We start from the raw sequence: 19,326 nt of genomic DNA, 5'->3' as shown, positions 1-19,326 counted from the left end.
TAATCTGTCATAGCCATATCAGATATTCCGTAGTCTGTACATAAGTGCATTACACGTTTGTATTTTGTTTAAACTTTAAAGGTATAAATTGTTGTTTATATGAGTATTTAACAATACGCTTGTCATCTTAAATGTAGTGATTATATACCTACTTAATGTCAATTAAATTAATAAAATAATATTTTATACCTCACTCAAACTTTGAACTGCTAATAACTTAAAAATTAAAACACTTGAATAGTGTATAATGTAACTTAAGTATATGTACTTTTGATCCTACTGTTTCTAGGATATATTACAGTTGTTATTGAATACACGTTATGAAAAATATACAATTTATCACTATAATCAAGAGTCAACTCAAAATATTGTGTCCATAAATTTGTTTTATTGCTTTTTTTGAAATATTTTATAAAGAATACTTAATAACTTTTATCGACGAAAGACGTATTACATGATAGATATATAAAAACAAAACTAAATTGCAAGCACCTTAAGTCATGTAAAATAATAAGAGTGAATACGTTCATCACGTCCGATAACCAAAACTAGTACTTATAGTTATTTTATAACACATACATTTTACAGTAAGGATTTATCATAACTATAAGCTATGATTTCAGAGTATGATTTTAGGGATTTTGAAGACATTAACTTAAATGAACGTGAAATTTTTAGAACATGTAAGTAAATAAGGTTAATTCATCTATCTTTTTTTATTTTTTTTAGATTCTGAGTGAAGTGATGAAGGTTTTGTTTTATGAAAATGTATGTGTGTGTGTGAGTTTTTTAAGAGTTTATGTGTGTACAATTTATAGTAAAAAGAATACTTTGATTAGTTTGATTTTTAACTACGAAGATGATTTTTGGTAAAAAAAAAATTGATCTAAATTCTAGATGGTACTTTTAAAATATCAAAATTTAAAATCCCCAGTATTTTTCAAAGTAAAAATTTTTACTTAATTAAAGGTTTCAAAATATTTATATTTATGTACATGAAAACAATTTTAAAATATTTTGAAGTTTTTTGAGCTATTTATAAACATTTATTAATTAAGATTTGTTTTTAAATTGTCAATAAAAAAATGTTTACAATTGTTAATTAACATTAAAAATTTAATACAAGATTACTCATAAATAATTCACGTACCAATTAAAAATATTAAAAACAATTAGTCGTAATATTTTTTTTAATTGTTTAAAGTTGTAATTCTGGAAAAATTTGTCAAAACAACGAACTTTTAAAATTATTTTTTAGTTGGAATATATAAAAATTTTAATATTAATACTTAAAATACTATAACTAAATACAAAGTTTTTAAATGTTGTTATTAAGTATTTGAGAAAAAAAAAATTAGTGTCATTTCGCGAATATGATTTCATTAACATCTGAATGTAGACAAAATTAAATATTTAAACAAAGAATAATAATATTTTTTTTTTTTGCAATTGAAAAATATTATTAATGGCAGAAATTTGAACATATTAACGTATATTATTATATTTTATACACTTAATAGTATTTTCAAATGCAATGTTTTTGAAATAATATAAATCAATCCTATTTATTTATATTGATAGACTGTTTTCGTTTAGAATCGTTTTTCTTATACAGTTTAAACTTAAAATATACATTTTAGTAATATTCTCAATGACGAGGTACATTCAACTTAGTTAAGTTCTAAAACTACACAGCAAAAAAAAAATATCGATAATCTATTTAAATCATTTTTTTTTTCATTTTTTGCACTTAATAAATAATATAAAATTAAACTATTCGTCACAAGCATTTAAAAGTATATTTTAGAGAATCATGTAGAATTGATCTTACTTTATAATGAAAATAAGATATACCAATATATGTTTATCGTGTTAATATTTTAATAACATAATGAATTTAAAGATAGTTTTTATAAAACTAAATAGAATTAAAGTTATTTAAATATAATTTACTTGTCTAGTTATACAGCCATTAACAAAGGAAGAATTTACAGATTTAAAACTGAGTAAGATAATTTAAAATTTTTAATATTGTTCAAATTAATCATAGTTATTTGAGAAATAAATTACTTTTTATCTGCGTTTTATGCTTAAATTAGTGTAAATCTCCAATCCTTTATTAAACTAGATCGGTTCTATCCAAGTACCCAACCAAATAATTACCTCTACGCACTCGGCTAAGCAACGTACCGTTATCATAATACAATGCTGAGCACTAACTAGTTAGAAAGTAGAAGTTAAGTAACTTTCTAACTTAACTATTTGAATTTAATGTATAAAATAATTGAATCTAATTCATTAAAACCAATAAGTAACTATAGGTATTTTTGTAGTTTTTTTCAGATAATAATGTATTAATAAATATGATTATTATTAGGTATTTTTAATTTTCAATTTTATCACAAAAATATTTTTTCATTATTTCTTATCAATTTTTCACATTAGTATTTATTGTAATACACAGTCTATAAGTACCTACCTACTTGAAATGTTGATCACTATCATTTGTTAAATTTAATTTTTAATTTATCTCCAATAGTTCAAGTTCGTTACTTATTTACTTTATAACTAATTTATATAATACATTGAGTTTGAAAAAATGGATTTTTTAAATTTATATTTTAAACTAAAAAAAAAAACTAACTTTTAACTTTTACTCTAACTTAGTTAGTTATTGTATTAAAGTAACTTAACTTTAACTAGTTGAAAAAAACGACTAACTTATCCAGCTTTGTTATAATATGACGTTACGCATTGTGTTGTTTTCTATTGATATCACGTTCTCCAATTGTTCAAATAGTAAATACTAAGTTTTTATCAATTTTAATTGTATTGAATATAGTCTTATTTCATATATCGTAAATACTTTCAATATTCATTAATTTCAATGTTTCGAATTCATATATATTATGCGTCCCATGACAGCTTACTTTTTATTTTTATAATTCAAACATTTGATAAAATATTAAAGATATTGTGATAAAGATACATGAAACATTTTAAGTACATATTTTATCTAAAAAAAAATTCACATCGAAAAATAACAGCAATAATTTTTCAAAATAAAAGATTATTACAGAACGTTATAATACGAATAAATTTGTTGTGTAAAATATTAGATTCAATCAAAACATTTTTATTTTAGGATTTCCAAAATTAAGTGAAACACCACTTGATTATGAAGATAGATTCGCAACATATGGTGAGTTAATTCAAATAGTTAATATTGATATTTATTAATGTTTTATTTATATATCGTAGTAAAAATTTACTACCCAAAATTATTAATACAATAAAGTAATTTATTAACTATGAGTATTAATAATACAATTTTAGATATACAACCTTTGATTATTAATGATCAATACAATCTGTTCAATACTTTTAAACATAGTAAGTAGTTTGAACTTAACACATCATTAAATAAAATATGCTTTTAAAAAAGGATTCTTAAAATCTTAGATGAGTTGTATGAGACTTAAATGCGTAGACATACGTAGTGAGTGAATAGAAATCTGAAAAATGATAAGAATTTATTGTCTAATCATTAGACTCTAATGGATATTACGCGGTAAGCGACCAAGAGAAAAGCAAAAGACACTGAATCTATTTAGAAATTTGTTTGGTTAAAAAATCACACATGATGATAGAATAAATTGTAACTTAACAATAAAACAGAATAATTGTAAAATCAATTAGTTTGGTAGGCAAAACGCGTGAATGGCTCGTAAAGCTAATAGAAAATCTTTAATCGTTTTGTTTTCAACTCATATACATCTTAGTTACTTAAAACATTAAGCTTCAACTATAATAATATATAATTTGTTATAATATTTCAATTTTTTATAAATTATGTTTTTAGGTCAAATTCAGCCTAGTGATAACTTTGATAGTTATGCGGCTAGATACAAAAAAATAGGTAAATTGTTTTAAACATTCAAAAACAATATTATATATAATATATATTCCATTATATATTTTATCCATAATATATTTAAAATCGTTTTACAAATAGCGTCAAACAAGAGAGCATTTTTAGCTAAAATGCGTAAGTTTTATTATTATTATTTTTATTTTTAACGTATTATTTAAATATTATATAATATGTTTAAATGAAAGTAATTATATATTTTTATAATAAATCAAAAATTTACTATCGTTGAATGTTACTAATAATAAATTGTGATAAAAATTTTTGATTTAAGGTATTCCATTCCATGAAAATTTTGATTCTTTCAAATCGTGTAAGTAATTTAATATTAATTATCTTAAAAATATTCTTCAAAATTATTATTAAACTGGTTAAAGTATTAAAATTCTTATTTTTTGAAGATTGATAGTACAATTTTTATAATATACAGTAGTACAGTAATATACTGGCTCCTAAGGTCAAAAAGGTTGATACATTTTAGAAAAAAATGGTCAGATTAAGACGACTGAGTGTTAAACATTTGTAATATATTTCTAGTAAAAGTGATTCTTAATCACCGATGTGTACCTATCGTTTAAGTTTTTTTTGCAATAGCCAATAATATAGTTTAACTCTACTATTACCTACTTATGAGTGAAAATAAGGATACATTAATATTAAAATAATAAAAACCAATCATATTTTGTTTAATAATTTTGGTGTAGATAGTTTTTATAGATTTGTAATAAAACAATGATTTTCACTATTAAGTTTCTTTTTACTTATTGTTCTGTTTTTTTACATAATAATATATTCTATAGATTCAATGTAATTAATTGTAATATTACTACTATAGGTATCTATATTATGTTTAAGATTCTTTGCCATAAGCCGGTTGACGTCTTCTGTCTGCCGCTGGCAAAAATTCTTCGCCATCCTATACTGATCTCATTTTAAATTTAGTATTATACCTACTGTGTGCCTACCTGATTCACTACAATATCGATTAATGCACTGGTTATTAAATGATAACAATACGTGTTGTGTAATACATGAAATTATTACGAACTCATTATAGTTTGTATTCCAGTTGTTAACTTTAAGTTTAAAAGTTTTGTTTGTACATTTTTACTATTAATTTACCAAAGAAAATGTTTGGAACTACTAAGTCATTCTCTTTAGCTATTATCTTCATACCTACTCGCAAAGACAAGTATTGAAAATAAATATTGGTTTGGTTTTACAGTTAAACTATATTAAATAAATATAGACTATAACTGTATTTAAAAATTTCAAAATATTATCAAAAATCGACTATTTTATTACAATTTGTGAATTATACGTTTAGTTTTATAGTATTTTGCTTATAATTATTTAAATTCAGTGCATACAATATTAAATGTATTATAATTATAGTTTTAGAGTCATTAGAAAAAAACGACTACGACGATGTAATGAACGGTATGTACCTTATGTTCTTGTTATCATTTATCATAATATTATATTCTCAAATTTACTTAAGCTACAGTATAAGCTGTAAATTGTTTATTTGAACAAAAATAAATAATAGTGTAGTGTGACTTGTTATATTGCACTTATTACCTAGTTTAAGTAGGTACGTACGCAACACTAATAATATCAGATAAAAATTAAAAATGAAATAATGTCGACTGTTGGGACCTACATAATACCCACATTTGTACTAGGTAATAATATTATAAATTTATATTGTACATACTTTTTTGTATACAAATAACTGTCAAGTGTCTTCATTATAAGACTTATTAAATTTGTCATTAAAATCATATAATCAATCATTTTCACTTATTATTTATTTGAAACAGATTATGGATTATATAATAAAAGATAAAAAAAAAAGTTTTTTTTTTCATGATATTATTGTTAGGATCATTGTAGACACTAAATAGGAAACATACTATTAAATACAGTAGAAGCCGCTTATTAGAAACACGGATAATTGATACAATCGTGTTATTGGAACAAAATGTCTCGGGACGGATCGGCCGTATATTAGAACATTGAAAATAAATCGGATTATTGAAACATCACATCGGTTATTTGAAACAATTGGGAGAAGGTCAGTTGACATATACACCGATTATCTAGCGATAACCAATGTACTTCAATTTTATCTTTGCTGTCGTTACGTTTATTTTTACTGTAATTTATCGCGAGAATGCTCTTTCTGTACGTACTGGTCGTACGCGTTTGTAGTTTAGCTTCAGCGTGCGTATGTAAAGATTATTAGTGTTTCCTTTTTCTAAAAATCTAAAAATGTCTAAACGCTAAGATTTTAGCCAATTTTCATGCGACCATTCGTGGTTTGAAACTCATTTGACCGATTTGCTAGCCCAATACACACGCTCTGATATTTTCAATGCGGATGAGACTGGGCTTTATTTTGGAGCTCTACCTAAACACACATACGCACTCAAAAAAAAAACAAATTACGAATGATAAATATTTTACATAATATCGTAAAATATACACAATTGTGCATACTTTTTTAAATTATACAATATAGGTACATACATACATACATATTTTTTTCGCGTACCTATTATTCATTTTTTTTTTTCAATCGCTTATTAGAAACAATCGGTTAATTGACACAATTCACCTTGGTCCCAAAGTGTTTCTAATAAGCGGCTTTTACTGTATGTAATTTTTTAAAAACGTGTATTTAAATTATTGCAGTATGCATTTTACACATTATACGATTAAGTGCTGCACTGCTGCGTACAATAGTTTTATTTAACTATATAGATTTATAGGTGCATTTAATAAATATGAAATACGTCTTAGATAATATAAAATATTCATGTATAAAAATGTCATCCTTTAACCATTATAAACATAACTAACCTATGTCACTAAGGTAAAGTATAAGGTCATTCATATCAGTTTTATCAACTGTCAACATACAGTTCATGTTATATAGTTTTCATGATAATAACTATTTTTTTCCCCAGTTTTTCCAAAGTATTATGACACATTCCAAGAATATAACGAAATAATGAAAGAACGTTGTAAGTAATTTATTCAATGTTTAACACAATATAAGCAGTTTTACATTTTAATAGATAGGTCCGTTTGGTTTATGATATCTTAAAACGCTGATTATTATTTTATTTTTTTTAACTATGTAATGTTGCCAATGTTGGACTCCAAATACTTAATGAAAAAATGCAGATTTAACATTAATTGATATAATGACTTAGGTATAAAAAAACCTACTAACCTATGTAATGAATCACCATTATTATATTTATCTTTAACTATGATATACATACATAAATTTAATATATTATATAGACATTTTAAAGCATGTGTGCCGTATAAATAGGTACCTATATGAATATTTGTTCTGTATTAACATTTATCTCAGAGACCCACCACACTTAACTAGATATTCTATCATTACTATACTAAATAGGTATAATATAATTTTTAACTTTCGGTCCATAACAAATTACAAATATACCTATAATTTCGTATTGTCATGTTTTGAAGCATTCTAATTTCATTGCATGTTCTACATATTGCTATCAGGACATCAGATCATCAGCAAAATAAAATAAATAGGATAAATTTATAATTTATTTTGCTGGCTTCCTTCAAAAATACACTTTTATTTTTTCCACTGATTCATTCATAAATTTGTGGATTTTTTTTTCCACCAAAACTATTTATTTCCTTTTACCGTCTTATTAAAAATGTAGTAAATAGTTTGCACATAGTCATTTCATTATAACAAATATTGACTACAATGAATATTAATAACAGTAGCTATAACTTATAAGACAATACACACGACGTTATACTACGATAATGATTTTAGAAGTTATTAGGTAGGTATTTAACATTTAGTGCTGGATCACACAATGCGTTATGTCGGTTACCGACTAACAGGAGCCGATCGGTAATTGAACCATAACACTCAAAATAAAATATATTCAAATATGAAACGCGTTATTGTATTTTTTAAGTACTACAGGGAAATTATAAAATGAATCCTTTACTAACCATCCTTGTTAGGTTTTGAATGTAAAAAATCAAATGTATTTAACTATTTTCCCCTCCAAATATTGTTTTCTGAGAAAATTATAAATTATAATTTAATTGTGACACAATTAAAACAATTAATAGACTTGTTTATTATTTTAGATATCATTCTTGATAGAATATGAAAAATTGTGTATTCAATCAAATAGATTATTTTTTAATATCTAATTGTAAAAATGTTGAAATTTTAATCACGATCTAGAACTATAATGGATAATATATAAACACATAATATATAAATATAAATCTCTTAGGGTCCTTATGTTAATATATAACATATATTTTTTAAATAATATTCGTCTGAAAACTGTTCTTTTATTTATTTATCAATACCATAATATTTAAAAATTTTATACTGTTATTTTAAATATTTTTTAACATGAGCTTCTTAATCCTTTTTTTCTATATTTAGCTCTACAGCCAGTTTCAATAGATTATTTCAAGATGTTTAAGGATGGTAAATTTATATTTTAAAATTAAACTTTTTAAATTATTAATAATTAATTATAAATTAACCTAGTCGTTTTATTATCATAGATAATATTATTATAGTTAAACATAAAAATTTTAATTTTATAAATGTTAATTAAAGTGTGAAAACTTTTAAATATTAATAAATATATTTCTTTGAATATTGTGCAGTTTTATTCTAAACAAATACAATTTTATTTCATTATTTGAAAGTGCAATAGATTTTAAAAATGCTATTTTGTCTGAAAAACATTAGTTTTCTAATAAGTATACAAAAAAAGAAGTATTATGATCTGCCCAGCACTTAAAAATTTAAAAACTTCAATTCTATTAAAAAAAAAGTCTCTGGCAAAACATTTATTTAAACTATTATATGTATGAAATTGAATTCAGGAATTAAATAATGTTTTTATTTTCAGTACATCCACACTTGCTTGACGATAATTTTAATGTCTATGAGGCAAGAGTAAAAAACGGTAACAGTAAGTTGCTCAAAATGTGATATTTATAACCATTTACATAATTTATTATAAAATATTCTATTAAGATACTATTCAAGTATGATAACAAATACATATGGTAAATATTAATAAAAATATTTACTCTAGTTATATTAATAATCAAGAATTTGTTGTCGATCTAACAATGTATATTATTTTATATCAGTGGATCTCAATTTTATCTAGTGCTAGTAGTAGTGTATTTTCCAAGTTACTAAGAATAATGTTGTGACTTTTGTATATTTTATTTGCTCTAAAATTATAATTGACACATTTGTATCAGAACAATAAACGTACTCGCACAACAAGACGAGATTCTTCTAAGTAAGATAGTATCTAATAATCACTCAACGCACTAAATATATCGGAAAAGTGCTTAATATTACGCATATGGGATCTTATGTCCCAATCCCGAAAAGCGAAAATAATATCTTCACTTGAAGTAGAAGAGTAGATATTATTAATGACCACCTATAATGAACGTTTAACATATTGTTGATGAATATGAAAACTGTAACTGTTTTCAATCAGATATTTAATAAGTAATCTGTAATTCTCATAGAAATTAGTATAGATAATTAGGTATTAAGGTGACAGCCTGTTAGCTTATATCACTAAGTATATTTCATGATATGGTTTTTGATTAAGTTATTAGTTAATTTATTTATTTTACTTTTAGTATTACAGTAGGTAGACACGATCTTTTCTGAAAAAATTTATATTTATTATCTCATTAATATTTGATTATTATTATAAAATATATTTATATCATATTATATCATTTTATGCAACTCAAAATTTAATAAAATTATAAAAAGTAAAGTTTACTTCATCAAAATTAGAACAATTTAAAACTTTTTATATACAAGAGAAATAGCATTTGCTTCAAAATCTGAACTCTACTTATAATTAATCCACTTTGAATTTAAAAAAAATCTGAAAAATAAACAAATACAATTTTTTTTTATTGAAAGTCTAGTTTAAATTTACACGAAATTATATACTTATACTATGAATGACTTGTTTATTATTTAGTTATAATTCAAAAACATTATTCGTGAAGACTTACAACTTTTACATGTATTATTATGAATTAGACTGTAGAAAATACATTTTACAAAGTATATAGATTAATTTATATATAATATTTATATATACCATAAATTAGTTCGCATTGTTTTACAATAAGATGTTAGTAAATATATTCAAAAGTTAATAACAATAATTAAATATAATTAAATATTAATAATAAGAAATAATCGGCCTATATTAATATTAATAGTTAAATAAATCATCTTAATAGTTATATAAAAAAACATATTATGAAATATACTTAGTGATGTAGGCTAATTGGCTGTCTCTACTCAGTCATTTTTTGTATACAATGATATATAGTTGAATTCAATTTTAATATATCTATTAATAATAGTTTTATTGTATTGTTTATTAAAACTATTATTGTTACAGATTTACCGTTTATGAACCAACATCAGTTTGATCAGTTCAAGCTCCGTAAGTTCTAAACAGTTTTATAATAATAATATTTAATCAAGTTCATAATTGATCAAATACTATGTTTTTTTATTTTTTAACAATCATATAGTTTTAAATGGAAATACTTACAATATTATATTCCATGAAAATAATTATTAATATTTTAATTATGGATATAAATATTGTTTCAGGTATTCCTGGACAATTTGAAAGCGTTACGGCTTATATAAAAAGAGTACCAGGTGCCTGTGAGTTATTTGAATATTTTCGGTCAAAGAATAATTACTATTATTATTTGTGCTTATAGAATATATTTTCAATGTAAATATACACAAAAAATTAAGTTCGTAGTTGAATATCTCCACCAAATTATAGTACTCTAAAAAATGTAGGTACCAGTATACTCACGAAAATAATAAAATAAAAAAAAATTAATAACTGAATACGTTAAGAGAATGGAATGTTAAAAAATGTTAAAAAACAAATTAGTATTATTTTTAATGCTATGTATTATTGATGACTTCAAATTTTGAACCAATAATCAATTTATTTCCATTCAGATTGTTTCTATATTGATCATATTAGCAACTATTTTTACAACGAAATTACATTTATTTCACTTACAGTTTGTTTTCCAAACATCAATAAAAATATAATATTATGTTCTTTAATACACAAAAGTTAATTTACTTACAATCATACTATTAAGATATTCAAAAATGTCTTAAAATATAGGATATTTATCAAGAAAAAACACTCATAAGGAAACAACATACTATAGATACAAATTTAAATGTATACAAAAACGCCTATATACACCGAATAAAATTCATATTTCTGATTGTGAACAATAAAATGTTTATTATTAACAATTATTGTTTTTTATTGTATGTTCCCATAAAAAGTTTACGGCAATAAATCAATAACTATAACCATCTTAACTATTTTCAATCCGAATGCACATAAAATATAGATAATATATAATTTATTAATAAATATGAATTATGACCATTACGGCGTTATTTATGATTTTAGCAACTGATGATATTGAACGTTTCAAACGCAGTAAGTGAATGATTAACATTTGTTTTAAGTTTTTACAATATACCTATAAAACACTCTAATTAACTCATATTAATATTAAATTAAATATTTAAATGCATTTTGATTTATAATACTTAATTTTTCATATTTTATAATTATTTTATTGGTTAAAATATTAAATATATAATCATTGTAATCGTGTATTTTATAAACAGTGATTTGTAAACTTGTGTGCTCTAGCATGAATCTATTTGTTAATTGTGACATTATAATCTTCCTGAATGTGAAAAATATTTTTTTTTATTCAATAAAACTCTACTTATAATCTACACATAATAACATGATAAGTAAATGTGAGATAGATAATTATGCAGATAGTTTGATGGAAATGAGTAGGAAAACCATTAATTAACATTATATATCATATAAAATATATATCTCATATTTTTTATAGATATTATGGAAATTATGTTATTTATAGATATTATACATTTTTTTTTTATTATTAATCAGTCAATTTAATCATAATAATTAAAAAATAAACAATGTTTTCAGTTTATCCAAAAATGTGTAGTACACTTTTAGAATTTTCAATAACTATGAATGATATGGGTAATTATTGCCGGCAAAGGTCATAATATTTTATCCAGATAAATATACAAATACGTATTTTTAATAATTGTTCAAATTTTGTTAATTTGTATCATATCGAAATCTATTTTAATCAAATCTTTTATGACATAAATCTAGGAATATCAATGGTTAAAGAAACTTTTGAGTTTTATAAAAATCGTAAGTAAATTTTAAAATAATCATAAATTATTAGTGGTTTTATAAAATTGAGTCATATTATGTAAAATATTAATAGTATTGATATTCACATAATTATAATATATAAGATCAAAGTTGTACAAATAATTTCACGTTAAGTTATAATGTTATTTTTTCAATAATTTTACAATGCTAGAGATGTTGACCTAAATATTTGTTTGATCATTAAACATTTTTTTTTTTTATTATTATTATTCGTAATAATATTGTGCCTAATAGTTGCAAGGTTCAATCCGTTTTAATGAAAATTCCTAAATACATAGGTATTACATTACGTATTGTGTGTGATAGTACAATAATTGTATATAAATATAATTTTTTATACGTACGAACAACAGAAAATACTATACCTAAGAGATATTAAGGGGTTTTTGTCGTGAAAAAATTAGCTCAATTAATCCACATTAAATACCCAATTAAAAAATAAAAATGAAATTTTCACAATTTGATATAATGTTATATTATGCTTTAATTTATGTTATATACAAATATCTTTAATGGATGTATCTTATATTTAGTCAAAATTTAGGAACAAAAAAAAAAAAAAAAAAAAAATCAGGAACATTTGATAATTATTTAAATCCACTTCTATAATATTGTCCCAAATAATTCATCGAGCTTTGAAATTTAATTTATTGTAAGCTGTTTAACATTATACATCTGATTCATAAGGATATATTAAACTTGAATAAATGAATTAATAACCACAAAATAAAAACTGGAAAATAATAATTAATATATTATTATTTATTATAGTATAAACAATAAATATCTATTACCCACTATATTAAACCTAGTCAAAATAATTTTTTATTTCAATGTTGGAAAAACCAATTATTTTGATCTGTCTTCAATTGATTATACTTTTCAAAAATCGTTCTATTTTTAATAACAATAATAAATAAAAATAATTACTTATATATTGACTATTAACAGAAAAAACAATTAATATTTATTCCATTTTTTTAATTATTTCAGAATTTCCTCAACGCAACGAAACGAATTATACAATATACAGTACCAGATTGAACAGTTTAAGTAATATGCTTTAAAATATTTCAATATAAATAATATGAGTCATACATTTTTCAAATAATAATGAAGTCATTCTGCATTATATTATATTTTTTTAAATATTCAATTATAAAGTTAGTCTATAAAAACATATATTATTATATCATATAATATGTTACAGGTAGGTAATGTTATTATTTGGATAATTTTAACATTTACCGGATAATAAAACATTACAAAAAATACATTACAGTACCCATATGTTATCATTATCCGCCATGAATATTATTAAATTTTGACTTTTGTTAAAATTAACCGGATAATAAGATATTAGCCAAGAATTTTCGAATAATGTATTTAGAACTATAAAAATGTATTATGCATGAGATAAAACAGTTTTAAATTATCATTAATATTAAATAAAGCTTTTAAAAAATATGCTTTAATTTTAAAATATATCTTTAATTATAAGGAAAAAATTATATCGGAAATTAAAATACGATACGATCAATAATATGTAATTTATTAACTAAAATCGCATTCTTCCGAAAATTTTGTTTGAAAAATAGTAGAATCCGTACAAAGTGATGCGTACATTGCAACAATATATTTGTTTTTACGTGTTTTTAATATAGAAAATTGCATTTAATACTACGCGAAATTGTTTATATGAAAGTTGAATTGTCTGAATCATATATGTATATTATGGTTATTAATATTTACAATAATTCTATACGATCCCGAAAATGTCGAATAAATAATTTACAACCCACTTTTCTTATTTCTAGATTTAGTTTACAAATAATCAATTTCAATTTACTATACCTATATTTGCAAAATATTATTAGAAAATGTTACAAATTATAATACATTTGACACATTTTTTTTTTTTATACAAATTTGCTCGATTATTCAAATATGACACATTTTATATCATATATATGTATATAAATAAAATATGACAACAAAATTGATTAAGAATATTTTTGAATCAGGTAATTTTAAACATTAATTAGTATAACTATGTCGATAATAAAATATATTTTTAATTACACAACTTATATTATTCACGTATAAATTATTTTAACAATAATAACATTTTTAGTTGAATTAAATAATAAAGTTGACATTACATTTAATAATATAAAAAAAAAATACACAATACATTATACAGTGTATACAATTTTATTTTAAGAGAAATGATAAATCGATATTTCTTATGAGACTTATACAAATGCGCATCTGGTTAATAAAACGTAATTGTTGTATTTACCTGTGTTATATCAAAATTTATTTCAGTTATAGATTTCCCCGTCGACTAAAATGCAATTGATCTCGTGATTTACTTCATTAAATAAATAATTAAAAAAAAAAAACAGTTTGAAGTAGTGTCGATGGACGTCCTCTTCACTCAAGCATCCAAACCTTGTACAAAATAAATTATCAAATTTATTTATTGTATTATTATATTAAAGATTTTAAATACATATTTATTTGATAAAAAAAAAATAAAGTTGTAAATTTAATGAAAATTTATTTTCAGAATCAATTATTATAAAGTCAAGTGATGAATTTAATTTATTACTTTCAAGTAATTTTTTTAAATTTTAATACATTTATCATTTCAATAAAGCAATTTAGTAAAAATAAATTTAAATCTAATAATATTTCCATCATAATGTTACAAATTTATGTGTTGACAAAGTTAAGCCTTAAGCTGGTTATACAATACGAATTTATTTACCCACGAATGTAGTTTGAACAATTTACAAGAATAATGTACCTATACAGTTTAAATAAACACAGTATATACGTGGTATTTAGTCACGAAAAAAAAGTACAGGAAAAGATGGACGCAGAAAATAAAAATAATATATTTTACATACATTTTAATATAATATAATTAAAATGAAAAATTAAGTCAATATAAATCTTAAAGTAAATCACTGGTTAAATTTAGTAAAAAATAGTTAACTTAACATACTATATTGTTCAATTATAAAATAAAATCATTACGGCAAGCTTATTAATATATACTAATTTTATTTATTTTTAAATCCAAGATCTAATTTATATATTATGTTATAATATCATATATCTGATTGGTATAGTGAGAAAATCAGAAAAATTCAATAACAAGAAAATACCTAAATGATTATTCTTTCTTTTAATCTCTTATCAATTTTAATTTTACACAAATAGTTTTAGTACTCACTGACGAAGTATATCTGCGATTTGGCTTGCATTAAAAAATAAAGTTTAGCCCACAATCTAATTAAATATAGAACAAAATTATACTCTTTATTTATTTTTAATTTAGTCAACCTATAATCACCACCCCCGTTATTTCCACGATATTCTTTTTACAAGACTTGCATTTTTAAAGACATTTTCAAATCCACTCAAAAACACTATAATTGCATATTAGTATAATAATTTTTATTTAAATAAATAATATAAATATCATAGTTAATAAAAACATGTGTTGATTTGAACTTTTTGTTTTTTTTAGGATTTCCAAAGGCACCTGAAAGATATTCAAATTATAAACAGAGGATGCAATCAATATGTATGTTATTAAATTAATTAAATTTCACTATTTTATTACAAAACTAACACAAGTTACTAAAAAACAATTAAAGCAATTCTATAAGTTGTCTTTTCATAAATTTCTTAGTTTCAAAATGAATATTCAATTAAAATTTTAATTGTACATCTATTATTCATAGAGAATTTAGTAAAATAAAATTAATTTAATAAAATAAATAATTATTATTGATTAAAAATGTAGATTATAAATAAATTAAATTGTGTGTAAAAATAAAATGGATTTGTAATATTTTTTATAATATTAAGAAAATAAAAGATTTTAATAACAGAGTGTTTTAAAAAAAATGATTGATCAGTATGATTGGCCATTGCTAAAAGAAATTACTATTTTGGATTATAAATTTTGACGACGTTTTGAAACTTACATATTTTATTATTACTTAACGGAACAATAATGAAATTTTAAACGATTTGGACAACTATAATTTTATTATCATTTAAATAAAATTCATAAATCATAAAAAGAACATTATTTCATAATCTTTTGCAGCTTTAGATCCTTTAGATAAAAGCGAATTCAATAATTTAAAAAAGCGTAAGTAAATTAAAATTATCTAATACGTAATACTAATACGGGATTTTACTTAAAAGAATAACCAAACTTTTATTTATGAAACCAAACTTATATTTATAAAATTTAATTTTTAAACCTCAATTATTTTATCCCCTTTAAGTTATTCTCCATTGAAATTAATCATTTTAAATAAATAAAAATAAACACATTTCAATTCCATTGATCCAAATATCTTGTTTTTGTTTTTTAATTAAAAAGTTGTCTCTAGGTTCTATAACTAGGAACACGTACATCCATAAATTAGTAATACGTATAATAGTTATTACATAACTACTTATTATAGGTGTTGATTATTATACAATTTATTACGCATTAACTTCTCGAAAAAAATATAAATAGGTATAAAACTATCTATTAACATATTATAACGTTAGACATTTATAATTTCAGAAAGCATTTTTTTTTTAATATTTATTTTACATAATTTTAAGTTATAATAAAACATAATTTTTGATAAAGGTGGTTTTTTATTTTAATTTTTTTATCGATATATATATATTTTTAATATTTATTAAAACGTAGAAATATATTACAATTAACAAACGCTTTTATTTAATATCTAGAGGCAGAATATAATTTGGAATATTTTAACTTAAAAAATCAATTTTTTTTTTTTTTATTGATTTAAACCGATTTTAACACAATTAGTACATCCTAATTTACTGTAAAGTCAACTCAGTCAAACTTATCTTTTTTCGTTTTTAATTTTAAAATAGTGATAAGTCAAATTAATTATTTAAAAATTAATATTAAAATCAATTATATTTTATCAAAATGTGTGTGTGTGTTTTTTTTTAGTGTTTTCAATACCCTATGAAACTTACAACGAACACGTTGACCGGTTGAACAGTTATTGTAAGTTACCAATAATATAAATTTTATCTCACCTCATACTTGTATTTTTTATTTATATCTGAATGATTTGAGTTCATAATTACACAAACATATTATTTAATTTACATTTCTCATTACATATTACACGATTAATGTTTAAAAACTGGATAATAACATTCATATTCTACAATTTTTTCAGTCAGTACTTGAATATTGACTTGAAGAATTCGGATATATTTTTTTTTTTTCAAAATTTAGATCAGAAATAAATCTTTTTGTTAAATGCCTACTGGCTTATTTTGAGTTAAATTTTTAATTTTTGTTTACTGTATTTAATGAATATGGTGCAAGATGTATAAATGTAAAATTAATATTGTAAGCTAAAATACTCAATATCAATTAACAATATTTTAATGAATGTATAGGGAAATAAATGCAATATTTATTATTTAAAAAACATTTTTATTTAAAATGGATTTAGAAATAATTTTTTATTACTTTTTTAGCCATAGAGCCATTATCACTAGAAACATTTAAAAAAGAAAAATCACGTATGTTACTATAGAATTAAATTTTTACTCATTTGAAACTATAAGTAATTTTGTTCTTTTTGTATTTAAGTTCGAGTTCTTGTAGGTGAAACCTTTGCAGATCATAAAACTAGAATAATGGATATATTTAGTAAGTAATAATTAGTAACTTTAATTTATCGGTTAAATTAATCTGTAATATTTGTTTACAATGCACTTATACACTGCGTATATTTATTTGAAATAAGCTTTACTTTAGAACATGAGCCTTGTATATTAAAACGAAGAGAATATTTTTAAGATTTTCAACTTACGACTAGTCATATTAATTTAGTTTTTTATAATATTATATAAAGTTAAATACTAAAATATAAAACTTATTAAACCTTGCTGATTTTTCATTTTCAATGTTTTTAAAATTACATATTCCATATGGTTGAATGAATTAGCTAATAGTATTTGTTATTTTTTTTATATCTACTTTCTAAAATGAATTAAAAATTTAAAACACAAGAATATTTTCAGTTATTATTAAATCATATTTAAAATTGTTGAATGATAAAAAATAAGTAGCATATGTTTTGATCAGTATTACAACATATAAGCCATTTTTAGTTTGACATTAATGTATAAAATATAATTCCTTTGAATTTATAACCATTAAACATCATAACTGGTGCACACCATTTTATTCCTAAAAAGGTATAATTATTACGTTAAACAGTTTTTTCAATAAACAACTATCCTAAATAAATTTAATTGCTTATGAATTTTTAATATCATAATTTTATATTTCTTTTATTTAAAATATCTTAACTACGAATATGTGTGGAAAACTCTTCTAACTAGGATTTATAAAATGTTTTAACAAACAGTTAATCCAGAACTAGGATTAAATACGTATACAGATTCAAATGTAACTAAGTTAATCAATGATGAAGGTAAGTTGATTAAACATAATATTTTATCACTTAAAAAAAAGTTAGACAAATGGTTACTGCTCTGCTGTACATTAGGTATTAAGTGGTTCATTGTAATAGGTGTGTTAAATTGGCTGTATGTAAACTGCGGCAAAATTTACCTTTTTCAAAAAGTCGATATGTAAACTGCGACAAAAAAAAAATTAAGATTATATAATCTGCCACAAAACCGAAAGATATATCATACAAACTGCGGAAATTTAATTAGATACCTATTGTATTATTATTTATTTATTTATTTATTTTTTTTAATTAAACAATTTTTTTAAATAATTTTTAATATAATAATAATATTTTTTAATTTTAAAATTGGTTTTTTGATTATACAATCATTACGATCTAATTTTTAATAATAATATATTTTTCAATTTTAAAAATTGGGTTTTCTTTATTTTTACGCCTAATACTTTAAGAGATACTAATAGCTGCCATAACACGTAATACGTAT

At 21.8% G+C, this 19,326-nt stretch overlaps 1 protein-coding gene across 1 annotated transcript in view; it reads left to right on the top strand.

Moving 5' to 3' along the window:
- The window catches only part of LOC112602179, a 73,838-nt gene that overhangs the window by 11,044 nt on the left and 43,468 nt on the right, over positions 1–19,326 (top strand). The window contains exons 14-36 of the mRNA XM_025350136.1: positions 624–683; positions 1,962–2,006; positions 3,146–3,202; positions 3,337–3,393; positions 3,863–3,919; positions 4,016–4,048; positions 4,206–4,244; positions 5,327–5,371; positions 6,904–6,960; positions 8,409–8,453; positions 8,887–8,949; positions 10,435–10,479; positions 10,653–10,709; positions 11,497–11,526; positions 12,061–12,117; positions 12,256–12,297; positions 13,315–13,374; positions 15,863–15,919; positions 16,451–16,495; positions 17,333–17,389; positions 17,875–17,919; positions 17,990–18,049; positions 18,774–18,839. Coding sequence (XP_025205921.1) covers positions 624–683; positions 1,962–2,006; positions 3,146–3,202; positions 3,337–3,393; positions 3,863–3,919; positions 4,016–4,048; positions 4,206–4,244; positions 5,327–5,371; positions 6,904–6,960; positions 8,409–8,453; positions 8,887–8,949; positions 10,435–10,479; positions 10,653–10,709; positions 11,497–11,526; positions 12,061–12,117; positions 12,256–12,297; positions 13,315–13,374; positions 15,863–15,919; positions 16,451–16,495; positions 17,333–17,389; positions 17,875–17,919; positions 17,990–18,049; positions 18,774–18,839 — 1,179 coding nt within the window. The remainder of the gene's footprint in view (positions 1–623; positions 684–1,961; positions 2,007–3,145; positions 3,203–3,336; positions 3,394–3,862; positions 3,920–4,015; positions 4,049–4,205; positions 4,245–5,326; positions 5,372–6,903; positions 6,961–8,408; positions 8,454–8,886; positions 8,950–10,434; positions 10,480–10,652; positions 10,710–11,496; positions 11,527–12,060; positions 12,118–12,255; positions 12,298–13,314; positions 13,375–15,862; positions 15,920–16,450; positions 16,496–17,332; positions 17,390–17,874; positions 17,920–17,989; positions 18,050–18,773; positions 18,840–19,326) is intronic.

The sequence above is a fragment of the Melanaphis sacchari genome, unplaced genomic scaffold (genome assembly GCF_002803265.2).
Source record: "Melanaphis sacchari strain LSU unplaced genomic scaffold, SCAv2.0 Contig84_pilon_pilon, whole genome shotgun sequence".
Lineage (NCBI taxonomy): Eukaryota > Metazoa > Arthropoda > Insecta > Hemiptera > Aphididae > Melanaphis > Melanaphis sacchari.
Note: the sequence above shows the minus strand (reverse complement) of the source record. Positions and strands in the feature narration are given on the sequence as shown.